At 41.4% G+C, this 16149-nt stretch overlaps 1 protein-coding gene across 1 annotated transcript in view; it reads right to left on the reverse strand.

Moving 5' to 3' along the window:
* fam135b (family with sequence similarity 135 member B) overlaps positions 1 to 16149 on the reverse strand; it is a 70150-nt gene that overhangs the window by 4382 nt on the left and 49619 nt on the right. Inside the window, exons 9-19 of the mRNA XM_060887281.1 lie at positions 15705 to 15754; positions 14509 to 14664; positions 11995 to 12068; positions 11039 to 11193; positions 8651 to 10547; positions 8390 to 8556; positions 7088 to 7179; positions 6692 to 6789; positions 4712 to 4863; positions 3177 to 3287; positions 2134 to 2247 (exon numbers count right to left, since the gene is read on the reverse strand). Of these exons, the coding sequence (XP_060743264.1) occupies positions 2134 to 2247; positions 3177 to 3287; positions 4712 to 4863; positions 6692 to 6789; positions 7088 to 7179; positions 8390 to 8556; positions 8651 to 10547; positions 11039 to 11193; positions 11995 to 12068; positions 14509 to 14664; positions 15705 to 15754 (3066 nt within the window). The remainder of the gene's footprint in view (positions 1 to 2133; positions 2248 to 3176; positions 3288 to 4711; positions 4864 to 6691; positions 6790 to 7087; positions 7180 to 8389; positions 8557 to 8650; positions 10548 to 11038; positions 11194 to 11994; positions 12069 to 14508; positions 14665 to 15704; positions 15755 to 16149) is intronic.

Raw genomic sequence — 16149 nt, forward strand, 5'->3', positions numbered from 1 at the left:
AATAGGCCACGCCTACCCGATGACGCAATATCTGTTACGCTGTTCTGAAATCCCTGGAAATAAGTGCATCCCAAAAAGTTACACAGAGGGTCAAGAAGAAGAGAAAATAATGAGACAGAATCAGAACAGATGGAGACAGGAAAAGAAAATCCAAATGTTGATATTAATGACGGGGGCACGGTGGCTTAGTTGTTAGCACGTTCGCCTCACACCTCCAGGGTTGGGGGTTCGATTCCCGCCTCCACCTTGTGTGTGTGGAGTCCAGGGTGTATCCTGCCTTGATGCCCGATGACGCCTGAGATGTAGTTCGGATAAGCGGTAGAAGATGAATGAGTGAGTGAGAGAGTGAGAGTGATGTTAATGACAATCCAGTCGTAAATCAGAGTAGTGATGAGTCTGTAGCTATAGACAACATGGATCTGAACACAGAGGATGTACAGTAAGTTTCATTGTGGTCAGATAGAAGAGAAAGTCTAATGCAGGCAGTAGTGGCCCACAGACCAGAAAGAAAGGGCTTGTTGAAACAGGACAGGAAAAACAAATCATAAGCAGTCAGGAATTAGTGATGGAGTCGGGCAGTGAACAAGACACCAACACAGACACAGACAGTGATGAGGACAAACACAATAACGAACAAACAGGTACATAAACAGATAAAAAGATTAAATGGTTTCTCCAAAAAACAAAGAACATGAAAGCAGTTAGTAGACCAGTAGACCAGCACTTCCCTGACAGACAAAGCTTTGTGGACTCAGCCACAACTATAATAAAGGACAAAAATAAAAGCTTCACACACCAGGAAATATATCGGTTAAAAAAGTTTGTAACCAGAACAAGACAAGATCTGCTGTGTGACGATGAAGAAAGCGCATGACTCATTACTCGGTAGCATGATGCTAATCTTTTAATTGATGCTTTAATCTCATACTTTTACTTATGACTGATTTTAGCATTGCTTTTTTAAACATACGGGAGGAAGGGATGTTAAAAAACAAACAGAACTCTATGAATTAATGAGACTGAAGCATATAGTTGTGATGTTTGTACAAGAAACTCACAGCGACAAAGACAACGAGTCTACACATCTGTTAAAAACTCATGATCTGGTAGCTCAGGGGAGTCAAACTCAAACTCACAGTGAGCCAAAATATAAAACTGAGATAAAGTCACGGGCCAAACTGAATATTTATTAAAAAATGAACTGCAACTGATGTGTAATGTTCAACCTTTTTCATATGGAAACAAACTTTAGTTTTGCTTGAACACAGGATTTGGAACAACCAGAGCTTGATATTACAAACACATAAGAAATTAAATTTGAAATAAAAGACACATCAGTGGTGTTCGTTTCTTATTTAAATAAATAAATAAAATAAATGATGCCTCTCACTGAATCATATTAAGTTCCTTTTTGAAGTCGATCTTTTTCAAAACCAACAACAAAACAACCAAAAATAATCATTTCATTCGATGAAAATCCAACTTTTTGACTCGTGTCTTCTTATGTTATATTCTTTGGTTACAGACACGTTAGCTCCGTTAGCACACAAGACAAACAGGTCTGTCCTTTATATTCGTGAACAGATAATCTGCCTCCCTCCTGTCTTGAAAGCTCCTATTGTCCATCTTTCGTTTGGCCATTGTTGTGGAGGGTGGAGTTAACTTGCCCGATGTGACTGTAACATGGTTGTTAACGACTGTCAACAGAGAATGAGGGGCGCTCGCTGTTCGTGACTACGCGTCAATACAGTGGCAAGGCATTCTGGGATTTGTAGTATTAGCGGAGCATGCGGCTAGCCAGCTGTACTGCACATTTGATATGATCTCACGAGTCAAGTATAATTACACCGCGGGCCTGAGTTTGACACCCCTGTGGTAGATGTTTGGAGAAGACAACATGGAACTTATCTCTCTCTCTCCCCCTCTCTAACTCTCTCTCTCTCTCTCCCCCTCTCTAACTCTCTCTAACTCTCTCTCTCATCTCTATGTCAATCTGAATGTTCACTTGTCCTCACATTCTGGAGACACTGTGCCTGCGTCATCAAGCTGTGAATGTGGCGAGTAATAAACACACCCATCATGTGTGATCACACACACACACACACACACACACGTGATGTGACACACACTCACCTGTGCTTCTGTCCCTCAGAGCGCTCCTGCACATCTCAATGCGAGCTGAGTGAAAGGGGACGTACCGATCCTGAGGGGATGCTACCAACACCACGTTCTTAAAGAACTGCAGCCCTGAAACACACACACACACATTTATTTATTTATTTAAGTTTTTTTTTGTTTTTTGGAATTTCAAAGTTGAGTGTATTGACTAGCAAAGTGTATGTCTGAGATAGAGAGAGTGTGTGTGTGTGTGTGAGTGAGAGTGAGTGTGTGTGAGTAAGTGTGTGTGAGTGAGTGTGTGTGTGTGTGAGAGTGTGTGTGTGTGTGTGAGTGTGTGTGAGTGAGTGAGTATGGGTGAGAGAGTGAGTGAGTGTATGTGTGTGTGTGTGTGAGTGAGTGAGTATGGGTGAGAGAGTGAGTGAGTGTGTGAGTGTATATGTGTGTGTGTGTGTGTGTGTGTGTGTGAGTGTGTGAGTATGGGTGAGAGAGTGAGTGAGTGTGTGAGTGTATGTGTGTGTGTGAGTGTGTGTAAGTGAGTGAGTATGGGTGAGAGAGTGAGTGAGTGTGTGAGTGTATATATGTGTGTGTGTGTGAGTGAGTGAGTATGGGTGAGAGAGTGAGTGAGTGTGTGAGTGTATATGTGTGTGTGTGTGTGTGTGTGTGTGTGTGAGTATGGGTGAGAGAGTGAGTGAGTGTGTGAGTGTATGTGTGAGTGTGTGTAAGTGAGTGAGTATGGGTGAGAGAGTGAGTGAGTGTGTGAGTGTATATATGTGTGTGTGTGTGTGTGTGTGTGAGAGTGAGTGAGTATGGGTGAGAGAGTGAGTGAGTGTGTGAGTGTATACAGTATGTGTGTGTGTGTGTGTGAGTGTGTGTGTGAGTGTGTGTGTTTGAGTGAGTATGGGTGAGAGAGTGAGTGAGTGTGTGAGTGTATACAGTATGTGTGTGTGTGTGTGTGTGTGAGTGTGTGTGTGAGTGAGTATGGGTGAGAGAGTGAGTGAGTGTGTGAGTGTATATATGTGTGTGTGTGTGTGTGTGTGTGTGTGTGTGTGTGTACGTACCAGGTTTCTGGCTGAGTGTGTACAGGAAGGTCTGTCTGGGGTCTGTGTGATCTCTGAAGGTGAGCTGAAGCAGGGATCCAGACTTCTTCAGCTTCTGCATCAGCCACAGTCCTAAGATAAGGAGGTGTAACTTGTCATGCAATTTAGTTGAGAGGAAGTAAAACACACACAGACACACATGCACACACACACACACACACACACACACACACACACACACACACAGCCAAGTACAATTTATAACTAAATAAAAAAATGTGTGTGTGTGTGATACCACGTGTGTGTTAATACCGTGTGTGTGTAATACCGTGTGTGTGTGTAATACCGTGTGTGTGTAATACCATGTGTGTGAGATACCGTGTGTGTGAGATACCGCATGTGTGTAATACCGTGTGTGTTGATACCGTGTGTGTGATACTGCATGTGTGTAATACCGTGTGTGTGTGTGATACCGTGTGTGTAATACCGTGTGTGTGTGTGATACCACGTGTGCAATACCATGTGTGTGTGATACCGTGTGTGTGTGTAATACCGTGTGTGTGTAATACCGTGTGTGTGTAATACCGTGTGTGTGTGTGTGTGTGTGTGTAATACCGTGTGTGTGTAATACCGCATGTGTGTAATACCGTGTTTATGTGTGTGTGTGTGATACCGTGTGTGTGTAATACCGTGTGTGTGTGATACCGCATGTGTGTAATACCGTGTGTGTGTGATACCGTGTGTGTGTGTGATACCACGTGTGTGTTGATACCGTGTGTGTGTAATACCATGTGTATGTGTAATACCGTATGTGTGTAATACCGCATGTGTGTAATACTGTGTGTGTGTAATACCGTGTGTGTGATACCGTGTGTGTGTGATACCGTGTGTGTGTGTGTGATACCACGAGTGTGTTGATACCGTCCGTGTGTGTAATACCGTGTGTGTGATACCATGTGTGTGTGTGATAGCGTGTGTGTGTGATACCGTGTGTGTGTTACCGTGTGTGTGTGTGTGTGTGATACCGTGTGTGTGTGTGTGTGTGTGTGTGTGTGTTACCGTGTGTGTGTGTGTGTGTGTGATACCGTGTGTGTATGATACCATGTGTGTGTATGATACCATGTGTGTGTGTTACCGTGTGTGTGTGTGTGTGTGTGTGTGATACCGTGTGTGTGTGATACCGTGTGTGTTTATATATTTAAGAAAATCTTCTTATCTTTAGTAATAATTACATCAGCTCCATTTTTATTTGTTTCACACTTCCTGTTATAGTTACGTTTAACAATGTGAAGTCAACTAATCACTTCCTGTTCTCACTTATACTACAGCAGCTAGAATCCTTTCTTCACCACAATAGGAAGAATTTTTAATCCCTTTATCTGGAGCGTCTGCTGTACGGGTCCCGACGATAACATGTTAGAACGAGCGCATTAATATGGACCTGTAATGAAAAAAAATAAATCCAGCAAAACCTTCAAACCAATCAGCTTCACTGTGAGGGGATGATATAACAAAGCATAACGTGTGTGTGTGTGTGTGTGTGTGTGTGTGTGTACCTGTGCTAACCAGCGTGCTGTTGTTGAACAGCGTGCCGAGGTGAGGGCCGGACAGCGACAGGAAGGTGTGCAGTTTGCTGAGGTAGCAGCGGAACCGAGGCCTCGTCAGCACCGAGCGAATGATGACATTACCCAGAGAGTGACCGATGAAACTACACACACACACACACACACACACACACACACACACACACACACACACACAAATTCATTTTACACTCAAATATAAGAAGCTCCAGAGCTCCAAAACAAACCAAAGCACATCAAAGAGGTGAAGACTTTGTTTTATATATAATTATAATTGTTTTATAATCATTTCCATTTTGATGTTTTTTGTGTACACAAGCTACTGTACAATTTATACACTTCACCATATTGTGTATTTTTATTTATTCATTCACATTAATCTGATTTTATATTTTATAATCTGTACATTCTAGAAACTCTAGAAAAACTTCTAGAAAATGTTTAATGATGATTCTGCATGGCTTCTGAGAAGGAATTACAATAAAAAAAAACCTCTAAATGTAAGACAAACTGTGAAAACACATTTATATGTGTTTATTTATTTAAATACTTTCAGTTTCATTCACGAATTGAGTTTCCTGTGCAGCGCTGCCACCTAGTGGTCACACCGCAACAATACACAATACACCTTTTTAGACACTGTGATCAGTCGGGATCTAAATCTGATTTCCGTAAACTTGTAATTCTTATTTCGACGTTTTGACAGTGTCTGCTGTTAAATATGATAAAATATCTACATGTCTTTTCATTGCTAGTGCTGGGGTGTGTGTGTGTGTGTGTGTTAAAGAATAGGCCACATTTTCAGTAAGAGTTTCATCTTTATATTATAAAGCTAATAGATTTATTTTCTTTATGTTTATATCAAGTTTACAAGCTTATAAAGACATTACACCTCTTATAAGTTTGCACCCTGCTATATAATTAACTGGAGAGGCTAATAATTTCTAATCATTTCAAATATATAAATTTGGTGCAGGTGTGTGTTTAGTAAAAGTGTTTGTTTTGTACAGGCGTGTGTTTGTTACAGCCTGTACCGTACAGGTGTGTGTTTGGTACAGCCTGTACCGTACAGGTGTGTGTTTGGTAAAAGTGTTTTGTACAGGTGTGTGTTTAGTAATAGTGAGTGTTCGGTACAGGTGTGTGTTTGGTAAAAGTGTTTGTTTGTACAGGTGTGTGTTTGGTACAGCCTGTACCGTACAGGTGTGTGTTTGGTAAAAGTGTTTTGTACAGGTGTGTGTTTAGTAAAAGTGTGTGTTTGGTACAGGTGTGTGTTTGGTAAAAGTGTTTGTTTTTGTACAGGTGTGTGTTTAGTAAAAGTGTGTGTTTTATACAGGTGTGTGTTTGGTAAAAGTGTTTGTTTTATACAGGTGCGTGTTTGGAATAGCCTGTACCGTACAGGTGTGTGTTTGGTAACAGTGTTTTGTACAGGTGTGTGTTTGGTAGAAATGTGTCTTTAGTAAAAGTGTGTGTTTGGTAACAGTGTTTTGTACAGGTGTGTGTTTGGTAGAAATGTGTCTTTAGTAAAAGTGTGTGTTTGGTAAAAGTATATATTTTGTATGGGTGTGTGTTTGGTAAAGTTATGAGTTTGGTAGAAATGTGTCTTTAGTAAACGTGTGTGTTTGGTGCAGGTGTGTGTTTGGTAGAAATGTGTCTTTAGTAAAAGTGTGTGTTTGGTAAAAGTATATATTTTGTATGTGTGTGTGTTTGGTAAAGTTGTGAGTTTGCTAGAAATGTGTCTTTAGTAAAAGTGTGTTTGGTAATAGCATTAGTTTGGTACAGTTGTGTGTTTGGTGCAGGTATGAGTTTGGTACAGGGTGTGTTTGGTAAAAGCATATATTTGGTATGGGTGAGTGTTTGGTAAACATGTGTTTGGTGTAGGTGTGTCTTTAGTGCAAGGTTGTTTTTAGTGCAGGTGTAAATTGTGAAATGTGCACAGTGTGTTTGTGTTAACACCTGATTCTTCCCACAGTGAGGTTGTAGAGCTGAACGTGCTGAATGATCTCGTCCAGCAGCCGATCTGTCATAGTGTCAAAATCTGCAAATGTGTCAGTCTGTGTGGAGAAAACGCCAGAGTGTGTGAGAGCGTGTTGAAGTTCGAGAGCACTTGATGTGAATTCAGCTCATTCGACATGACACAGTTCCTTAATGACTAGATTTAAGATGTTATGCTCAGGTACAACATGAAGGTCTTGGTAACTGAATGAAAAGTGTTTGGCTGCTTGATATTTACTAAAAACTAGTTAAAGGTCTTGTTAATGCTCTGGACTATAAAGGGTCACAACCTGAATCACATATTCAGAATAATTAGTGTAAGCTTGTGATTTGTTAGGAGTGTGGATTATTGGTTACCTGGTTGCGTTCAGACATGAGGAAGTCAAGCCTTGACCCTGGCAGACCAAGTTCTATAAAGGTCTTCACTAAGCGCAGGTCTGCACTGTTACCTGAAATAAAGTTATTTACAAAAAACGTCTTTATAAAAGTATTCCCTTAGCTAGCATTAGTTGACTCAGTGCTAGCTAGTATTATAGTCTGATTTATATACTCTTTAATTTGTTGGTGAATCTTATGTGACAAAAATAATACCTCAAACAAACTACTATCTGGTTAAGCTCCTGCCCCCTGTGTTGGTAACCACACTGAGCAAATATCTTATCTCTGCCCCAGAACTGCAACTGCTCTTAGGTTCTTCTTGGTTGCAGCAGAATAAACCCCTACATTGACTGACTCACTCTGGGACTTTAATGAAAAGAGGATTGTTTTTAAAGCACCCTTGAAAGTTGCCACACCATCATAGGACCAAACTGATCTTTCTACAGTCCGATGAAACGAACCATGACCACTTTAGGTCAAACGTACAGTAAGGCCCAGGTCTTTCCCACTAACCCTATATATGTGGACTATCACCTTTCTCCTGGGTGCTTCTCTGCCTCAGAGTACACTCATTTCCATTTCAGGTTCTGGACAATGAGTAAAGAAGGAGTAGAAGGGGTTTTATGTTGGGGACGGCATTCGCTAAAATCCAGGGGTTTCGTTACCACGACGTAAAGTGGGCGTGTTTCTGGAAGTCTTGGAAAAATGCCCTCTTTCAAAAAAAAAAGAAGCGTACCTACTGTACGATGGATAATGAAGGACAAAACAGTCATACAGGTAGATTTTATATTTTATATCTATTATGCTTTATAATCTTACAGTTAACCAAAAACTACAGTTAGGGTTAGGGTTAGATTATCAAATAGGCCACGCCTACCCGATGACGCAATATCTGTTACGCTGTTCTGAAATCCCACACAAATAAGTGCTTCCCTGTTGGGGGACCTTCATCCTAGCATAGATTACTGTGATTCAACAAGATCACAATAAAGACCACTATCCCCTGTATCTCATGAACACTGTCTTGAGTTCCTCCAGTAGGCAGAAAGGCAGTATGACAGTATTGAGGACATGGTGATGCCATTTAGGAGCCAACTTCCAATGCCTCAAAAACAATGTTATAAATACATTCACACTGATTTCAGGCATCTCACAACCCGATAACAATATTCTTTATGCACAATGTTATTCTAAACATTTCAGATTCGTTTATCAGTAACTGCTCTATTTCTAAAACAACTACCTGGTTAGAAAATGTTAGAGGCACACACAGGTACTTACCATCCAAGCCATGTACACACACTACCAGGTGGATTCCATCCTCAAACTCCTCCTCTTCTTCTTCAGGGGGGAAGTACGGATGATCGGATGCGAGGAGAGGAAGATCACTGTAAAGAGTGGCTCGGAATGCTAACTTCCCCAGAAAAGCCTCTTTAGCTTTATAAAAACTAAAACAAACCAAACCACCAGTTGTACTCACTCACTGGACTGTTGCTCATATAATATCTAGTAGATATTCATTTGATCTGAGGTGTTACTTACTTTAGCATTCTCTCACTGATTTCATGTTCAGGAGACAAGGAGGAGGATGAGGAGGAGATGATTCCGAAAGATCCCAGTGGCTGATGGGTAATGGGGGAATTGGCCTGTCGGACAGAGAGGCCACTGACAGATGGTGAGTCACGAAGCACAGAAGAAAAGGGAAGGCAGGTTGGTGCACATGAAACAGACAAATTCACCACCTCTACCACCTTTTTATTCATAAATGCGAAGCCTGAACTTGGCACCTGATTGGTCTTGGCATGTCCATCCTTCCCCGATTGCTCTCTTCCCCTAGCAAGCTCTTTGAGGTCACTGGATTTACTGCTAGCTTGGCTATCAACATTATACCTCAGCTGGCTTTCATGATTTGCTGGTTCTGAGATTTGACCATGTTCACCATCCTCAAAATCACTAAGGTGGATGTCATGGAAACTAATGGCATCACAAGTGTGACTATCAGAATCATTAGTACCTGTGTTTGACACCTTGAATTTGCAGCTTTCGGGGTCACAAAGTCCACTGTTTTCATTAAGCAGACTGGAATCTCCATCATTCAAGACACTGGTACAATCTTTTACATCCTCATGATTACTTGCATCCTCAGGTGTTTCATTACAAAGTAATACTTCTGAAATGTTACTTATCAACCCAGCATCAGTTTTGATATCTTCAGCGTTCTCTTCAAACGTCTCCGGATTAGAGATGTCCTGTCTGTCAACCTCTGTTATATTGCCACATTTTATTTTTGTTCTTATCTGACTGGAAGCCTCCAGTTCAACCTTCACTTGATTGGTTAGGTTCTGGACAACATGCTCGTTATTGTTGTCAGGGCTGCTGATCTGTGGAGCAGAAGCTGATTTGGTGAGTGTGCTGAGTTGCCTTTGCCTTTCCTCGTCATCGTCTTCATAAGGCAGGGAGCTGATGGAGCTTAGAGAAGCTTGTGTAGCACTGGGTAGGCTTCCATGGCTCTCAGTCTGAAGGCCTTCCAGGGAGTTCCGATGCACTCGTCGACGACAAAGGTGAACAGGGTCACGACATCCGGCAACCCCGGATCGGATGTCCAACGGCCAGGCCACAGAGCTGGGTTCACTTTCAATACCAGAGTCTGAGATCACGGAGGAAGAACGCTTCATTATCTTCAATTTTCCGTGAAACCCAGATCTTGGAGGTGTCTCAGGCAAGGGATGGTCCAGAGGCAAAATGCTGGTATTGTGTGGCAGTGTTATTGGTTGGTCTGTTATAGAAGAATTAACCAATAACGTATCAACACTTCCATCGTTCTTTGCTTGGCTCAAAGCTGGTGATTTTGTGCATTCATCCTTTAAAACAGTCTCTTCTTCCTTGCTGCCATTTGTTTCAGAGATTGATTGGACCTCTGAATCACTGTTTTGTGGGTTTGCAGAAATATCAGAAATATCTGGTCCAGTGAGATCACTAATTTTCATGTTTTTTGATTGGATGAGCTCCACTGCGTCCCCCCTGTACGGGTCAGATTCATTAGGTCCGACCTTTATGTATTTCATACCAGTTCTTTCAGTATATTGTTGAGACAGCTCATTGGTGTGTATCTGGCTTTCCTGATGACTCTCAGCACTTGATTCACCTTTAGACTTGATAAACTCGGTTTCAGTTATGTCAAAACATGTATTCAAGTCTAAAGAACCGACCGGACTTTCCAATTCAACCATGTTCCCCTCTCTGTCAATCACAAAGTCTTTCTTCCTTCCAATTAGTGCCATGTAGGTGGGTAGGTCCATGAAGTCTTTAGAGGCAGGATCCTCAGTGCTTATTGCTGGTGATTGAGGTCTCCTATCTAATGGGGACATGGGTTGCTTTCCTGTATGATCATAACCGGTAGTGTTTGAGTCCATCTGGTTTGGCACATGTGTTTTATGATCTTAAAAAAAAAAAGAAGAAAGAAATAAAAACACATTAGATGCTTGATTCAAGAAAATCACTTGCAAAGTAAATCTATCTAGAATTGAAGTCAGGAAGCATCTAAACATTCACTTTTCTTTCCAAACTTAGCCATGCCTGTGCCAAATTTACACCTTGTACTGATTTTAAACCAGACCTTAACAAAGAGGGAAATTCTAAAACAGGATCAGGGTTGAAAAACTAAAACAAGAAAATAAGAATTACATTTACGGCATTTAGCAGACACTCTTATCCAGAGTGACTTACAACTGCGCGTTAAGGGCCTTGCTCAAGGGCCCAGCAGTGGCAGCTTGGTGGACCTGGGGTTCGAACCCATGACCTTCCGATCAGTAGCCCAACACCTTAACTACTGAGCTACCACATCCCAACAACAGAATTACTATACATCAGAGTTAAAAGAGTTAAAACCAGACTAGAAACCACAGATATGTGATACACTTTCAGCTTTACCTAAGCAGGGTTCATCAACGTATCTGTCCTCGAAGATGATTGGTAAGCTGTTCCAATCACCATCAATATCGAGGCACTCGATTGGCAGAGGGGGCATAAGACTGAGATACTCTGAACTCCTCAAGTCCACGGCCATCTGAGCATGCTTACCGATACTGAAATAAGAAAAGAACATGGTGGTCTATGAATCTGATAATGTAAATGATTGTGTCTACTGCAGAGCTGTAATATTGATTTTGATTCAGAAGAATTATCTGTATAAGGATTCAGTGTATAGTGTTTTATTAATTTCTCACACTGACAGTTGCCCTGGTCACAGTAATAATAAATCTGCCCCTGGTGACTCAGATGGAATCACACAATCAGCCCTAGTGATGTAAGATGTTTCTACATACTTTAGATACCTAACCCTAGGCATGAAAACATTTTGAAATATATATCGTCGCTGTCGGGCGGAAACCTCGTATGTCCAAATTTGGTCGATTTCATATTTTTTCACATATCGATGGTATTGGTCAGTCCCCACGTGGGTCTGTTATTTTTACAAGTTATTAACCAATCTAAAGTCTTGAAAATAGCTTGAGCGCAAATCTCATAACTCCATTGGACACTTCAACTGTCCACCTCTTCCTCACTCCGCGGGAGAGCTTCACGGCATATTTCTCCTCAAGAAGAGTCGCAACGAATCAACACGTCTTCTGAGGTAAATGTCTTTAAAACACTGGGCTCAAAGAAAAAAAAATCTTGACCCCCGCTAGTTCTGGTGCTCGTCTGAGGACAGGAATTTCGCGCAAGACAATCCACTGCAACGCGGACTAAACCCTGTGCACTGCAGATAAGGTACGGCGTTTTTTTAATTTCCTGAAAAATAACGGTTTTGGAGATACGAGGATTCCGCCTGACAGCGACGATATGATATATATATATATATATATATTTATATTCTTGGTGCTCACAGATCCTCCTGAAAGGTGATTGAAGACTCTTTGGGATGTTCAGTGAAGAAGTAGCCCTCTGAGAATCTCCTGACCTGCAGACAAGGTAATCCACATTTACAACCATATCGAAATATCGAACACTCCACATGGGGCATTAATCTTTTGGAATTTAATTACAACTTTTTACCTCACTCTTGTGGATTGCAGAAGGAAACTGGTTGGTTTTTATGTCTGGTAGTTATCTAAAAAGAGATTTTTATCTATCTAATAAAACCAGGGGTTTTCTGTATATAGACACGGTTCATTTATGGTGATCCAATGAAGTCTCAATGCCTTAAAAGCTGGTGAAACAATGCCATTGTCACTTTCCTCCATCCTCAGCTATATATCCTGCTATAACTGCTAAACTGCACACTTATCAAGGCTAAAATAATGACTTCCTATTCACGTTTCTTGGCTTCCTTTCAAATAACGTCATAAAACTATTGCACTGACGATTGGTTTTCACAAGGGTAGTAAGACCATTTACTATTAAAATATCTCTCTGCTCCTGTTTTGGTATTATAGCTCTATTTACTTTTATGGTCCATATAACATTTTGGAAATAAAGGTTACAAAAGGAGATCAGAGTTTCCTTCCAGACATTATAGCGGAGGGAGGATCCTAGCCAATAATGCAAATGTGTAGATGGTAGAACTGCAGGTTGATTCTAGATTAATGCGGCACTAAATCGTAGCACTAATGTTCGGTTGTGTGGTCCACTTGTTGTAGTACTATGTGAAGGCATAAACTGGATTATCATTTTAACCAAATCTTAAATAATGAGTTTGATTTCAGATGACGTTTATCACAGCGTTGTGGGAACTTTCACACCTGTGTGTCTTGGAGGAATGTAGGGCTAAAATAAAATTTTATTAATTCAATTAATTTCAAGGGGGCACGGTGGCTTAGTGGTTAGCACGTTCGCCTCACACCTCAAGGGTTGGGGGTTCGATTCCCGCCTCCGCCTTGTGTGTGTGGAGTTTGCATGTTCTCCCCGTGCCTCGGGGGTTTCCTCCGGGTACTCCGGTTTCCTCCCCCGGTCCAAAGACATGCATGGTAGGTTGATTGGCATCTCTGGAAAATTGTCCGTAGTGTGTGATTGCGTGGGTGAATGAGTGTGTGTGTGTGTGTGCCCAGCGATGGGTTGGCACTCCGTCCAGGGTGTATCCTGCCTTGATGCCCAATGACACTTGAGATAGGCACAGGCTCCCCGTGACCCGAGGTAGTTCGGATAAGCGGTAGAAGATGAATGAATGAATGAATGAATTTCAATTAATTATTTAGAAAAACAATGACAGAAAACAGAGGTGGTGCTAAAGGTACAGCGCCAGTTCAGCGACAGGTTTTTTTTGGTCAGCCGAAGCATGTGGCAGCGGGAAGGGATGGAAAATCCCACCACTCCTCACCCTCCAGAAGAAAGAGAGAGAGTTCATGAGGTGCAGCATTTCCACAGAGGTAAGCATGAGTTTTGTTGGTAAACTAATACCTGATTCTTTGTCTCTCACACAGACTGCCCTGACAGAACATGTTTGGTTCTTTAAGTTGGGAAGAATATTAAATATCTCTACTGTAATTCACCCTAAACCTGCCTCCCTGTGTCTGTGTTCTGCCCTCGAACCTCTGAGTTGCCACAAGGTCTAATGAAGAACCTGAATCTGTCACTTTACTGAGAGTTGTACAGATAACTAGTTGAAAACATTTCACATTCAATGTTTATTTTCACTTCTTGTTCATTTGGTCCAAAACTTTAGAACGCATGGCATTTCTGTAGTGATAAAACTTCGGAGTTGAATCTCTCTCTCTTGGGTTGTTAAGGTCTCAAAGAAAAGGATCCTGGGATCCAATCAAACTGAGTAAACACTACTGTTTATTGCCATTTAAACCGCAATACAGAACTCTAAACACAGCACTTCTTATGATATATTCCAGTATTATCAAAGGGCAGTGGCACCATCGTCGCTGTCGGGCGGAAACCTCGTATGTCCAAATTTGGTCAATTTCATATTTTTTCACATATCGATGCTATTGGTCAGTCCCTACGTGGGTCTGTTATTTTTACAAGTTATTAACCAATCTAAAGTCTTGAAAATAGCTTGAGCGCAAATCTCATAACTCCATTGGACACTTCAACTGTCCACCTCTTCCTCACTCCGTGGGAGAGCTTCACGGCATATTTCTCCTCAAGAAGAGTCGCAACGAATCAACACGTCTTCTGAGGTAAATGTCTTCAAAACACTGGGCTTAAAGAAAAAAAAATCTTGACCCCCGCTAGTTCTGGTGCTCGTCTGAGGACAGGAATTTAGCGCAAGACAATCCACTGCAACGTGGACTAAACCCTGTGCACTGCAGATAAGGTACAGCGTTTTTTTAATTTCCTGAAAAATAACGGTTTTTGAGATACGAGGATTCCGTCTGACAGCGACGATATGATCTGTAGCCAGTCATAGATGTTAAAAATAAAATGTTGAGAGAATTGTGTGTTACACTCACCCTGAGCTTGTGGTGCTCCTGGGCGAGGTAGCTGCGGACTTGGGGATTTGGAACAGCTGCCTCCACAAACTGAGCCCAAAGAGATGTAAGCCTGTCACACAGCTGAGCCAGATCACGAGAGATCTGCTCGACAACCTTCTCATGACCGCTCTGTGACTGCAGAGAACAAAAAGAAGAATGCTAAACGATCGGGTAGAAAAAAATTATATAAAGACTAAAATTACATTGGAACACCATAAGCAAGTATTTCATCTTTAATAGACAACTGATGCTCTCTCAATTTCAGTTCCACTATCATACTAATTATGAACGCTAGATCAATGATAGAATACAGGAAATACGTTCATTAAAGAATAAACCCGTGTATGATGCTGTTATAGTAGAAGAAGCACCAGCATGTCCCTGAGTGTTTTATGCTTCTCATCATATCATTCATTCATTCATGTTCTACCGCTTATCTGAACTACCTCGGGTCACGGGGAGCCTGTGCCTATCTGTGTCATCGGGCATCAAGGCAGGATACACCCTGGACGGAGTGCCAACCCATCACAGGGCACACACACACACTCATTCACTCACGCAATCACACACTACGGACAATTTTCCAGAGATGCCACGGTGGCTTAGTGGTTAGCACGTTCGCCTCACACCTCCAGGGTTGGGGGTTTGATTCCCGCCTCCACCTTGTGTGTGTGGAGATTGCATGTTCTCCCCGTGCCTCGGGGTTTCCTCCGGGTACTCTGGTTTCCTCCCCCGGTCCAAAGACATGCATGGTAGGTTGATTGGCATCTCTGGAAAATTGTCCGTAGTGTGTGATTGTGTGAGTGAATGAGAGTGTGTGTGTGCCCTGTGATGGGTTGGCACTCCGTCCAGGGTGTATCCTGCCTTGATGCCCGATGACGCCTGAGATAGGCACAGGCTCCCCGTGACCCGAGGTAGTTCAGATAAGCGGTAGAAAATGAATGAATGTTTCTATAGAAAGCTTCACTGTCTGCATGAAGTTAAATATAGTAAGAAAGCCACTGCTAAAGTCCATGCTAGAAGCCTGAAGCTCTCTGAGAAGCTGAACTGCACTTAACACGATTTCTATGGTTAAACGTGGAACATTTGATAGACGTCTCTTGCATTTTGTTTGCAATTCATTTTTAATGCAATTCCCAATCAGGACTTTGAAGGAAAGTGAGTTTTTTTTTAACCTGTAACTCGATGGTGAGCTTCTTCAGCGTTTCCTCAACTGGCAGCTCCTCTGTAAAAAAAAAGACAATAATAATAATAATAATAATAATAATAATAAATGCAGGAGGAAAAGGAGAGATAAAGGTAAAGGATAAAAGTGTTGTATCTTGCATTGTGTATCCAAAAAGAAGATAAATATTTTTATGAAGCAGTTTTTAATTTAGTCTTAGTCTTGTGCCAAATGTCCTTGTTAGTTTTAGTCATATTTAGTCCTTCACATATCTTTTTTTGTTAGTCAAGTTTTAGTCAAAAGAAAACTCAAGGTATCTTAGTCAAGTTTAGTCGACTAAAAGTCTTTTAATTTTATATTTAAAAGTCTTTATTTTATATAAAAGTCTTTTAATTTTATAATTTTATAACACATTATTACTGAGATTATTACTGATAAACATTTCAGTATAAAAA

The sequence above is a fragment of the Tachysurus vachellii genome, chromosome 14, assembly GCF_030014155.1.
Source record: "Tachysurus vachellii isolate PV-2020 chromosome 14, HZAU_Pvac_v1, whole genome shotgun sequence".
Classification (NCBI taxonomy): domain Eukaryota; kingdom Metazoa; phylum Chordata; class Actinopteri; order Siluriformes; family Bagridae; genus Tachysurus; species Tachysurus vachellii.